This window comes from Melanotaenia boesemani, chromosome 3 (assembly GCF_017639745.1).
Source record: "Melanotaenia boesemani isolate fMelBoe1 chromosome 3, fMelBoe1.pri, whole genome shotgun sequence".
Classification (NCBI taxonomy): Eukaryota; Metazoa; Chordata; class Actinopteri; order Atheriniformes; family Melanotaeniidae; genus Melanotaenia; species Melanotaenia boesemani.
The window spans coordinates 39,857,916-39,870,583 of NC_055684.1; the positions used below are offsets into that span (position 1 = coordinate 39,857,916).

At 45.2% G+C, this 12,668-nt stretch overlaps 3 protein-coding genes across 6 annotated transcripts in view; 1 reads left to right on the plus strand and 2 right to left on the minus strand.

The window, feature by feature from the left end:
• frmd4ba (FERM domain containing 4Ba) overlaps positions 1-12,668 on the minus strand; it is a 64,344-nt gene that overhangs the window by 3,863 nt on the left and 47,813 nt on the right. Inside the window, exon 24 of one of the 4 annotated variants that reach the window (XR_006009700.1) lies at positions 11,394-11,987. Coding sequence is in view for 3 of the 4 variants with exons in the window: in XM_041979633.1 (XP_041835567.1) it covers positions 11,870-11,987 (118 nt within the window). In the remaining variant the exon portion in view is untranslated. Of the gene's footprint in view, positions 1-11,082; positions 11,988-12,668 lie in introns of those variants that run through there. The other 3 variants (XM_041979632.1, XM_041979634.1, XM_041979633.1) reach the window with 3 other exon arrangements.
• arl6ip5a (ADP-ribosylation factor-like 6 interacting protein 5a) lies at positions 21-3,922 on the plus strand. Its single transcript, XM_041979654.1, has 3 exons — positions 21-272; positions 3,022-3,239; positions 3,416-3,922. Exons 1-3 carry the CDS (start codon positions 94-96, stop codon positions 3,589-3,591), a joined length of 573 nt encoding a protein of 190 aa, XP_041835588.1. The 5' UTR covers positions 21-93; the 3' UTR covers positions 3,592-3,922.
• LOC121636991 (keratin-associated protein 4-9-like) lies at positions 8,816-10,115 on the minus strand (the record flags this gene model as incomplete). Its single annotated transcript, XM_041980854.1, is given in 3 exon segments — positions 8,816-9,102; positions 9,153-9,630; positions 9,633-10,115. Coding segments are annotated over 3 exon segments (1,236 nt in total), but the record flags the coding sequence as incomplete, so codon positions are not given.

The following is a 12,668-nucleotide window of genomic DNA, read 5'->3' on the forward strand; positions in this document are numbered from 1 at the left end:
AGCTCACAAGTTCTCGCGAGATTTTTTTCGTTTTGACTCTTTCAGGTGTTTATCTCGCTGGTCCTCTGTGTTCTGCTAGACTAGTAAAGGTAAATGGCCAAAGTAGAACTGACGCCATTCAGAACGTGGGACGACTTCTTCCCCGGTTCAGAAAGATTCGCGCGACCGGATGTGAAAGATTTGGCGAGATGGAACAACAGAGTTGTCAGCAACCTTCTTTATTATCAGACCAATTATCTGGCTTTAGCCATCGTAGTTTTTCTCATTGTCGGGTAAGAAAATCAGTCATTATTTCCTCATTTTTAATGTGTGGACTGCTGTTGACATGCTTGTTGCTTTTTGTGTATTCGTTCACTGTTGTTGCCAAGTTTGTGTAAAGTAGGATTTAACCTACTTTTTAAAGACCAAGGAAGGTCTGCGCGTGCGGCGTTGTAATGATTTCCTTTAAAATGAATAAAAATACTGTGGCGGTTATGTAATGCATTGTTCCTGTTGACACGGTCTGACGTGCTTCTCTATCAGCGAGGCAGACTAAACCAGATGGGCCACGTTTCAGCATAGCTTCTATTTATTTCATGAATTCAAATATAAGGACCTGAACGCACGTGGGCTGCAGGAAACCAAGACGGGACTGAACAGAGGGAAAGTGCAGGTCGTGGCCCCAGCTCAGGGTCTATCCTAAAACATGGTACCCGCAGAGCCCAGACTGCAGCCTGACGGCCTGGCCTACAGTCTGAAGGAAGTCCATCAGATCAGAGACTGAATATCAGCCCGAGCAGATATTCTGGCTTTTGTTCTCTAATTAAAGCTCAGTGCACTAAAAGTGAGAGATGCCCTGTCATAGTCTGCTGAGCTGTGTGATGACATCTTGTTTCCTCATAAGCCCCTTGTTTAGTCATCTGTTGCAGGAAGCTCCCTGGTGATAAATCAGCTGTTTGATCAGCTGGCTCTGAGGATGGAGGACAGGTTACTTGTTTTAGGGTTGTTTGATGGGAAAATTACAGCTCTAAGTCTAGATCGGAGTCTCTGGAAGCTTATTTGGCTCATTTTTATTTTATACAACAACTCAAACACCAGTACATGGAGTTGTTATTTATGTAGACATCCAAAGAATAAAGATTTAGGCAAAAAATGTCAGAATAACGCACACAAAGTTAATTACATAAAATAACACAATAAATAGGAATACTGAAAAGGAGCAGAAAGAACAAACTTATGTCTGTTTTATTATCAACCATTTCATTAATCAAATGGTCCACCTGAAGCCAGAAGTGGCCTGTAGACCATCTCGTGCTCCTATCAACATCAGATGAAACCAAACATCTAAAATAAATTCTTTTAAAAAGACTAAATGACCACAAATGTTTTGTGAAAGATGAGCGAGGTCAGTGTTGCCCGAAAAAGAGAAATTCCATGACTGGAGCATCTAAATATTATCCTCCATTCAGAAGCAGTTTGGTGAAATGGGCAGATGTGCACCAACATATTTTTAACCAACAAACTTGTCATTGACAGAAAAGTTAGAAGCTGCCTGCAGCTGCCTGCAGCTGGCAGGAAGAACATTGTTTAAAGCAGTCAACCGTCCACAGGCGGGTAGCAGCATCCCGTCCCCGTTTTAACTCCATTTACTGTGCTGTGGACTCTTTCCATTATTTAGGCTCAAGTTTACCCACCGCTTCTTAGCCTGGAGCACTGGCTTTAAGATTTGCTCATCCAAAAGTCTCAAAGACCCGTCGTCCTACATGCAGTTTGCCTCCATCAGCAGTGGAGCTCTCTGTGCTCGCTACAGGCAAAGCATGAGCGGATTTAAGATTCCTCTTCCTCAGCTTTGGACTGAATTGTAGAGATGCAGTGTTTGCATAAACATCCCAACCAGTCAGCTGTTTCAGTGTGACCACTAACAGGTACCGTAACCCCACCCATCCAGCTCCACCTCCTCGGATCTTACTTCCACACTTTACATTTCTGCAGACCGGTCGACCCACAAAGGAAAAGCTTCCCAGAAAGAGTTGAAAGAACACATCAGTGACTCTGAAATGTTCACTCAGCCTTCAAACGTCTCCGACGCTGATCTGATGGGGCCTGGTGGTGTCTGGGGGAAGCAAGTCCAGGCTGCTCATGCAGAGCTTCTCAAAGGGGGTTCATGCACCTCTCAGGGTCCTCGGAGACACTCGGGCTGCACAAGAACTTAAAAAAGAGGGATAACTTCCATCTTTCTGACTTAATAGATGTGACTTCAGTTTGTATGATGAGGTGAGTCAGTTCAGGTGGTCAGGATTACTGCACATGTGGAGATGTGCACGTATGTACATTAAATAACTTCTAGATCTGGAGAAGTTGCTCGGATCCTCATGTCATTTCTTTTTCAGTCCAGATACGTGTGATTAAATGTTTTCTGAAGTTGTGATGCATGTGGAAATGCATAGCAATGTAAAATAAATAAATAAAATAAGCTAACAATTATATATATAAGATGTAAGACTGGAATGTATTTAATAGAAAATAAAATATATTTAATATACATGTAATGAATAAAATACAAAATGAGGTAAATGTGTATTGAAGCAAATTATTGTTAACTTTATTTTTTCCAGAAATTTCAGATTGTTCATATTTTTCTAAAAGTGTAAATCATTAAATGTAACCATGGTGATGATAATGCTCTTGTTCTTATTTAAACTACACTAAAGAGAAAAATGTGGCGTTTTCATTATTTTGCTGTTTTTCACGGGTCAGGCCAGATTGCGCCGTGAGTGGCCCCTGCGTCCCTGGATTGGGGGGCACTGGGCTGAAAAATGGCTCTTCAGGGGTACAATGCTGGACCAACCATGCAGTCCAAAGGTCACGTAAATGTCTTGAAGCTGATGGACTGGAATAAAAATAAAATTGAACGCTACACGCAGGACACTCGAGTTGTATAGACTCCATCTAACCAGCAGGTGGAGCCACTGACCACAGAACAGGTGCATCCTCCATCTGCTGGACTTGGATGTCTTGTGATGCCCTGCTATCACCCTGCAGGTTCCTGAACCCTGTGGGGATGATCACAGCCATGGCCGTGGTGTCGGCCGTCGTCCTGGGGTCGCTGTGGGCCGGAGAGAACAGAGCCGCCATCAGTAACTTGAAGAGGCAGAACCCCACAGCGTTCGTCCTCGCCGTCATGGTGGCCAGCTACGTGTTGATGTCAATGCTGGGGAGCGTCATGGTCTTCATGTCCGCAGTCACGCTACCTCTGACTTGTAAGTTGGAAATTTAAATCTTACCAGATTAGACGTCATGACATGTTTTTCCATGTGATCTGTTCATTTGAAGTATTATGAAATCGTTTTGAGGATATGGTTTGAGTCGACTTTTTATGGATTTGTTTTTGCCAAATATGTAAAATCTAACAGTGTCTTTTCCATCTGCACTGCAGTGATATTTGCACACGCTTCCTTTCGCCTCCGCAACATGAAGAACAAACTGGAAAACAAGATGGAAGGTGCTGGACTCAAGCGCTCACCCATGGGCATTTTGCTGGAAGCTCTGGGTCAGCAAGAGGAAAACGTCCAAAAGATCCAGAGCTTTCTGGAAGGAAACCTGAAAGACTGACCAGACATGCACACGACCATGTTTAGGCCAGAGATTGGGACTTTATATTCCAAAGCTTTTAGTAACTCTGTCCTGAAGTTTCCTCTGTGGGTTAAAAAGAAAGTGTGTAAACTGAAGGGCTTCATCTCTTCTTCAGGGTATCTTCTGTTGCTCAGAGCTCGCCAGGGAACTTTTCTCCAACCCCACATGTCTGCAGGCCACTTTGTTACTAAGGAATCAGTTTTTAATCAGAAACCAGGCCTGAATTCCATGTACCGGTTTACTTCAGCCCACGTTTAATAAGAAACCGACCAACCTGATCATGCAAATAAAAAGAGGAGTGAGGCTCTGACTCCAGTCCGGTTACCGTGTCCGGATTTTAAATGAAAACTGGAAACAGAACACATTTTTTTTAGGATTCCTACTGAACCAGTTGGGTGTTTAATCTTGGCGGCTCCTCCCGGGATGATGGGTTAGCCAACGTTTTCCCCCCTGTTACCCTGAATCAATGGCTTTGCAGTAGATCACAGAGCCGGGAGCGCAGAGCAGCCTATGAGCGGGTTGGCACCTTTCATTCAGCCCATCACTTACCTGCTATACCATCAGTCAGTCAAAGCTTTATTCATGTAGCACTTTTCATACAAATACAAGCAACACGAGGTGCTTTACAGAATTAAAAAAACAGGAGAATAAAAGGTTGTGTGTAGACAAAGAGCAATGGGATTATGGTCGGGGGAAGCATTGGCTCATTCAGCACTTTGTGGTGAGGAAACACCAGAAACTGGATAAAAGAAATAAAAGGAACACAATCAACAATACTAAGAAGAGTTGGGTTAAGGACATAAACATTACGGCAATAAATAAAACAGGACAGTAAAATAACATATATAAAAATATCAAAAGTAGTAAAACCTTAACTCAAAATAAAAGATGAGATATTGTTTAAGAAAAAACAGGAACACAAGCCAGCGGCTCTGGTTTCACTCTGACTCGGGCAGCAGTGCTGGAGTCCTCAGAGCCTTCATACCCTCACTGCTGTGCCTCGTCCTGTTATGAAACTGCAGCAAACGGAGTGAAGCCGTGACTCATCGGCACACTGGAGGCCTTGTTCCTGCTGCTGCAGCTGCTGTGCAGAACCGATGAGCAAGTCTGCGTGGTGGCACGCTCAACAGGTGTGTGTCTCTGCTGCAGGAGAAGAAGCGCGTTGACGAGGTAGAAAAAGACGCCTTCCTTTCGTTTCCTGCACTGATGAATAGCACGTTGCCTACATGTTTAAAAATAACTGGAATTGCTTCCATTTCGTGTTCAGTGGGGCTAAAAGCTACAGCTGTGTGAAAATGAAGCAAAGGAAAGCCTTTTCAGTGATCAGGGCAGGTTTTATAACTCTGTAAATCCATCCTTCTTATAGCATGTTGTATTAACAAAAACTAAGCAAAATGCAGAAGCAGGGTCTAAAACTAAGTTCACACTTATGCTAACCAAATAACTTAAAGTAGCATTCAGACGCGTGTTGCTGCCTTTACATCGGGGAAGGGTTATAAGGCCATTTACTAACCGTTTGGAGTCCATCATTCTACAGAGAGAGAGATTATGCACAAGTAGAAAACACTGAAAACAGCTGATCTTCCCAGGAGTGGCCGTCCCAACAAGTGCAGCCCAAGGTCAGACCATGCAGAGCTACACCGCTCTGTTCAGGCCTCAGTTAGCAGGTTAAATGTAAAGTTAGAATAAGACTGAACCGCTATGGCTTGCAGGAAAAAGCCTCTGTTGCCATTACATGGATCCAACAGCCTATTAAGTTCTGACAATGGCACCTTACCTTGAGTCCGGCGTGTTGGAGCAGGGAAACAGTGAAAACCTGCAGGACTGCTGAGTCCTGGTAGGACCGAACTGAGTAGCCCTGATATAACAATGTCCTTTAAAGAGACCAGACCGAGGTGGAGATGTTTGGTTGTAATGCACACCAGTACAGCTGTTAAGCACGGCGGTGGAGGGATGATAATCTGGACACTGTGCAGTCACTGAGTGGAGCAAGAACTCCTCTGGAGTCAGCTGTGCATCCATCTGTGTGACAGATGAAGCCTGGCTGAGCTGGTGCTGCAGGGACCCAGAGGCCAGAGCTCGACTTGGCTGAAACAAATAAACCTTAATAACATGAAACAACATTGACAAGAAGAGCGTTTTATCTTCATTTTTTAAAGTTCTGATGCATAAAACTTTTAATTAAGAGAAAAGAAGCTGTGCTTTTTATCCACAGCTGTGGATCCAGAAACACATCTGACTGCAGAGGATGTGACCAACAAACCTGGATTGTTTTTGCACAAGTTGCTAGGCAATAAGAGCTTTAATGTGCATGAGTTAATTTTACACAGCTATACACTGATAGCATGCTGCTGTCTGAGAGGCTTTGGTTTGAGCTGGCTAAGCTGGTTAGGCTTCTTCATAACTCAAGCAGCCTTCCGCAGGTCTGGAGGCTTCGACTGATCATGTGACACAGTAATGACCCGCTGGGACCTTTGCGGTCTGCTGAATCTTCATGTGAGCTCCTTTTCAGCCTGAAACAAAATGACTGCAGCTTGTGTAGATGTGACATGTCGGCTAATCCAGCTGTTCATTCATAACTTATCAGAGCCATAACTTCCTGGATCAGGATGGATGTGTCTGGAGAAGCTGGGGCACGGCATGACTTATAGTCATTTTAATCCGAGTCTGACCAGCTGATTGCTACAGATTGTGGATTTCATTAGAGAAGTCTATATAATAGCATTCGTTTTCAGCATCAATGAGTTCTTCATAAAAGACCAAATGCAGTAGAAATGTCCTCCACTGTGCAAATTTCTCTTCATTTATTGAAATAAGCTTGAAAAAACAATGATGTATAATTATGAATATATTTAAGCTTCATAGTCAATAAAAGCAAAGATGACAGTTATGTTAGAAAAGATTGAAACTAAAGAATCATTTATTAAATTAGAATCTCTCCTCTTATACATATTACTCTAATAATTAAACTTCTTTGAGCTTATTTCTTGGTCTCCACCATCAGCTCAGAGAACTACCTGACATTTTACCTGCTTAACGCAATCACGTCTGTATCGCGCCTATATGGTGTCTGTCATTTCTATTCTATTCTACACAATAGGATTCCCTGTGGAAATTACGTCTATATTATGTCTTTATCACATCATCCAAGTTACAACTATTTCACATCATCTTACCACGTCTGTAATACATCTATAATACGTCTGTAATACGTCTGTAATACGTCTGTAATACGTCTATAATACGTCTGTAATACGTCTATAATACATCTGTAATACGTCTGTAATACGTCTGTAATACGTCTGTAATACGTCTGTAATACGTCTATAATACGTCTGTAATACGTCTATAATACATCTGTAATACGTCTATAATACGTCTGTAATACGTCTGTAATACATCTGTAATACGTCTATAATACATCTGTAATACGTCTGTAATACGTCTATAATACGTCTGTAATACGTCTATAATACGTCTGTAATACGTCTGTAATACGTCTATAATACATCTGTAATACGTCTATAATACGTCTGTAATACGTCTGTAATACGTCTATAATACGTCTGTAATACGTCTGTAATACGTCTAATACGTCTGTAATATGTCTGTAATACGTCTATAATACGTCTGTAATACGTCTGTAATACGTCTATAATACATCTGTAATACGTCTATAATACGTCTGTAATACGTCTGTAATACGTCTATAATACGTCTGTAATACGTCTAATACGTCTGTAATACGTCTGTAATACGTCTGTAATACGTCTGTAATACGTCTGTAATACGTCTGTAATACGTCTGTAATACGTCTAATACGTCTGTAATATGTCTGTAATACGTCTGTAATACGTCTAATACGTCTGTAATACGTCTGTAATACGTCTAATACGTCTGTAATACGTCTGTAATACGTCTATAATACGTCTGTAATACGTCTGTAATACGTCTATAATACATCTGTAATACGTCTATAATACGTCTGTAATACGTCTGTAATACGTCTATAATACGTCTGTAATACGTCTGTAATACGTCTAATACGTCTGTAATACGTCTGTAATACGTCTGTAATACGTCTGTAATACGTCTATAATACGTCTGTAATACGTCTGTAATACGTCTAATACGTCTGTAATATGTCTGTAATACGTCTGTAATACGTCTGTAATACGTCTAATACGTCTCTATCCCACCTATATCACGTCTGTATCACATGTATATTACATCCAAATTACGACATTACATTTATCATGTCATCACGTCTATATTATCACTAAAGCTTGTTTATCTTTAAAACACAGATATATCTGTAAGGAAAATGTGTTTGTGGGATGAGCAGCAGAGTTCCGTATGACTACAGAAAAACCACATGTCGTTTTGGAACATGTGGAGCACATGTGAACGTTTATAAGTTTTTCATGTGTTTTACATGTTTTACAAATGTGGTTCACATGTAAATCACACTGTTGATACATGTGAATCACATTTTACCAGTCTTGTTCACATGTGAATTGTGTTTTTCACATGTTGTGCCCTTGACAAACCTACCAAATCTTTTTGACCAGTACCAAGCAGCTCCTTATCCTGGGTGATGACGATCAGGTGTGTGATTAGCAGCACCTGTGAGCATATACCCTGTGTCAGCGCATTGTAGAGTCATAGCGTGGAGAAGACATGATAACAGCTTCTGATGGAGGCAGTGATGCTGTGGGGTGGAAAAACAAGGTTTGTCATCGCAGGAAATCTCCATGTAGAACACTGGCCGCCAAAGAGTGGGTTCATCAGAGACCACCTCCTGATGGTGGATGACCTCAACCCCCCTGAACACTAGTGGGATCATCGTGGGATGCTGTTGGTACCAGAGTGGAGACCAGCATGAGGAGGAGGTACCAGGCAGGAGACCAGGAGGAGGAGGAGGAGGTACCAGGCTGTTGTAGCTGTATATGGTTCCTCCACATGGAAGTGAAACCATCGTAGTAAATGGCTAAATGTCTCGTTTCTCCAGACTTTAACTAGAACATCACGAACGAAGTCCAGCAAGACAAGTCGCAGCAGGACGAGTCACTGCAGTTCGAGTCGCAGCAGGACGAGTCGCGGCAGGACGAGTCGCGGCAGGACGAGTCGCGGCAGTTCGAGTCGCGGCAGGACGAGTCGCGGCAGGAGGAGTCGCAGCAGGACGAGTCGCACCAGGTTGAGTCGCAGCAGGACGAGTCTCCCGGCAGTTCGAGTCGCAGCAGGAGTCGCCGCAGCAGGACGAGTCGCAGCAGGAGGAGTCGCAGCAGGACGAGTCGCAGCAGGAGGAGTCGCAGCAGGTTGAGTCGCAGCAGGACGAGTCGCAGCAGTTCGAGTCGCAGCAGGAGGAGTCGCAGCAGGACGAGTCGCAGCAGTTCGAGTCGCAGCAGGTTGAGTCGCAGCAGGACGAGTCGCAGCAGTTCGAGTCGCAGCAGGAGGAGTCGCAGCAGGAGGAGTCGCAGCAGGACGTGTCTCGCGGCAGTTCGAGTCGCAGCAGTTCGAGTCGCAGCAGGAGGAGTCGCAGCAGGACGAGTCGCAGCAGGACGAGTAGCAGCAGGAGGAGTCGCAGCAGGACGAGTCTCGCGGCAGTTCGAGTCGCAGCAGGAGGAGTCGCAGCAGGAGGAGTCGCAGCAGGACGAGTCTCGTGGCAGTTCGAGTCGCAGCAGGAGGAGTCGCAGCAGGATGAGTCTCGCGGCAGTTCGAGTCGCAGCAGTTCGAGTCGCAGCAGGAGGAGTCGCAGCAGGACGAGTCGCAGCAGTTCGAGTCGCAGCAGGAGGAGTCGCAGCAGGAGGAGTCGCAGCAGGACGAGTCGCAGCAGGAGGAGTCGCAGCAGGTTGAGTCGCAGCAGGACGAGTCGCAGCAGTTCGAGTCGCAGCAGGAGGAGTCGCAGCAGGACGAGTCGCAGCAGTTCGAGTCGCAGCAGGTTGAGTCGCAGCAGGACGAGTCGCAGCAGTTCGAGTCGCAGCAGGAGGAGTCGCAGCAGGAGGAGTCGCAGCAGGACGTGTCTCGCGGCAGTTCGAGTCGCAGCAGTTCGAGTCGCAGCAGGAGGAGTCGCAGCAGGACGAGTCGCAGCAGGACGAGTAGCAGCAGGAGGAGTCGCAGCAGGACGAGTCTCGCGGCAGTTCGAGTCGCAGCAGGAGGAGTCGCAGCAGGAGGAGTCGCAGCAGGACGAGTCTCGCGGCAGTTCGAGTCGCAGCAGGAGGAGTCGCAGCAGGATGAGTCTCGCGGCAGTTCGAGTCGCAGCAGTTCGAGTCGCAGCAGGAGGAGTCGCAGCAGGACGAGTCGCAGCAGTTCGAGTCGCAGCAGGAGGAGTCGCAGCAGGACGAGTCGCAGCAGTTCGAGTCGCAGCAGGAGGAGTTGCAGCAGGACGAGTCTCGCGGCAGTTCGAGTCGCAGCAGTTCGAGTCGCAGCAGGAGGAGTCGCAGCAGGACGAGTCGCAGCAGGACGAGTTGCAGCAGGTTGAGTCGCAGCATGATGGGAAAATACTTCTTAGAAGTTTCTGTGTATTTCTAATATCTAACTTACACCAGTCATTTAAAAACAATGTCAAATATTTGATGACAAAACAAGTTTCTGCTTTTCCATTGGCATCAAAAGTATTGTGGATGAAGCCCAGCCTGGGGGGGGCTGTAGATGAAGGGAAAGAGGTACATAGGAGCCTTTTGTTCTTGGAGTGGAGTTTCATCTGAAACAGTCTCCCCTGATGTCTGGCTGCAGCTGCTGTGAAGCAGCAGAGACGGAGGGAGACAGCTGGATACAAAACACCCCCCCACTGCCTCAGGTGAAGACCAGGATCTGGAAGCGGCTGAGTCCCCACCACCCACCCCAGGGACACTGCAAGCAAGTAAATCTACTCAGTGGCAGGAAAACATGTGCAGGCTGAGGAGGGAGAGAGGGAGGGTGGAAGGGAAGGAGGGAAGGAGGGAGGAAGTAAAGTCTTCCAGCACCATATATTGTGAAGCTGCATTAGAAGGCTTCTCCAACCATGAACGCCTACGGGGAGGGTTTGGCACCATAAACACTGGCTTGTCATTTACAGGGATGACAGGAGAGGTTAGAACTTCTGGAGGGTGTGTCTGCATTTAAAGACGGGTTTGGTCAGTTTACAGCTTCAGAAAACCAGACTGACAGCACGACAGGAGAAAAGAGCTGAGCAACAGAGCTCATAACGTGGGTTTCTGCTTCCTTCTCATGACTGGACACCAGCGAGGTGACCACAATCTGCTCCCTTAACGCTCCACCGACGAGCAGTTATATGTGAGCACGACCGCCGTGACCACGCTTGCTTCTCACTCATTTTTTCTCTTTAAGCTGTTGTTATTCTCTGAAGCAGCTCAGCTGATGTTCATTTACTCTCTTTACTGGACTGGGTGTAAATCCTGTGTTGCACTCCTCATGCTGCACTCAGAGGGACAAGATGTTTTACATAAATCCAACAAAAAGTGAATAAAACTACTGATTAAAACGCTGATTTTCTTTCTTTTAATCCAAACAAATGCAATTATACAAATTACTAAGAACCAGCTTAACAATTATCATAGACTATATATTACATGCTTTTCAAATACATTAAAATGCTCTAAAAAAGATAAAACCAGTGTATTTACAATAGCAACACATACATACAGGCTCATTCTCTAAAGAGAAATGAGGAGCACCAGCCCATGATTTCCAGCATGGATGAGATTACCATGTTAAAACTAACATGTAGAGGCAGTTTTATATCAAACTGGTGACTTGGGTTAATACTCAGATGGTGCAACTTATTTGGTAAGTACTGTCAGACGGGAGGATGAAGTACTTAGTGAGAAATAGCAGTACAGGAAGTGAACAGGGTGTTTAAAGCAACGCTGTGATAAAACTGGATCCAGGAAGGAGATTTTTACTCATTTTAATGAGTTCAGTCCCTTCATGTTAACAACACGGTCGCCCACTCCTGTTCATTAACCCTCAATTTCCCTTTTACAGAGTCAGTCCTGGGTTTGTCCAGTTGGCACCTCTCCAGGCAACGCTGGAGGTCCAGGGGCCGGGTTAGGCTGCAGTGATATCGCCTCAGTTATGACACTCATCTGACATCTTTAGAATTCAAATGCAGGTCCTCCTGCATTCAGAGGAAGTGAAAATGAGTGTACTTCATATGTTGAACAAGCTGAATTCCAAAGAACTTCCTTCATTGTCCGTGTCTGCTTCAACAGGTAAGAGCAGGTCGGTTCAGTCTCTAAGGCACAATGACGGGCAGCTACACTATTGTTCCTGGTTTTGAGTCTTCGTGCCAGTAGATCCGGTCATCCGGGTCCATGTTGGCGTGTGTTTGGTTGGCGGTATGCGGGTCCATTTGGTTTACATCTATGAAAGATCTGCAACAAACACAGGATTGAAACAGATTAGGTAGCAGCAGAAGGATGCCCACCAGGTTAAAGGAGGTTTTGGAATGAATTAATCCTGGGCTCTGACCTTGGATCAGGAGATAAACGTAAAGCAGAACTAAGGGAGCATTCACACGGGACCTGTTTGGCCCGCTTCCATCCTGGACAGACTGTGGTAAAAACCGGATCAGGTTTGTTTACTGGTGGTGAATGAGCTGTTTTCAGTCCTGGCCGATCAATGAGCTGGATTTCTTATTGGTCAGTGGTTGTTTTGGAGAATATCGCCCCCTAGCAAGCAGCTGTTGTAACTGCAGTTGAGGCGGTCTTGTCCATCTGAGTAAAGTGAAGTCGAACCAAACCAAGCAAGGTGCGATCAGACCGAGTCATCCGGACTATCCGGGTGTGAATGCACCCTAAGCTGCAGCCTGTGTTTCAGGCATGTTAATACTGTCAGTTTCAAACCCAGGGTCAAATATTCTCACCCATTAAAACGACAACGCAGACAAACATGCAACCATGTTCAGGGGTCACATTTTCCCTTTGCCACCCACCACCACAAAAAACCCACCTAGAAGGAGCAAAATCAGATCAAGTGATACCTTCATAAATAACACACATCTCCACCACCATCGCATCCACGTGGGTTAGCTCCTGGTTTCTCACCCTTTCTTC

What these genes read in the sequence shown, in the direction of transcription:
- arl6ip5a (XM_041979654.1), top strand. Translation starts at nt 94, where the DNA reads ATGGCCAAAGTAGAACTGACGCCATTCAGAACGTGGGACGACTTCTTC. An exon ending in GTAGTTTTTCTCATTGTCGG is followed by an intron (nt 273 to 3,021) that starts GTAAGAAAATCA and finishes ATCACCCTGCAG; the next exon opens with GTTCCTGAACCCTGTGGGGA. An exon ending in AGTCACGCTACCTCTGACTT is followed by an intron (nt 3,240 to 3,415) that starts GTAAGTTGGAAA and finishes TCTGCACTGCAG; the next exon opens with TGATATTTGCACACGCTTCC.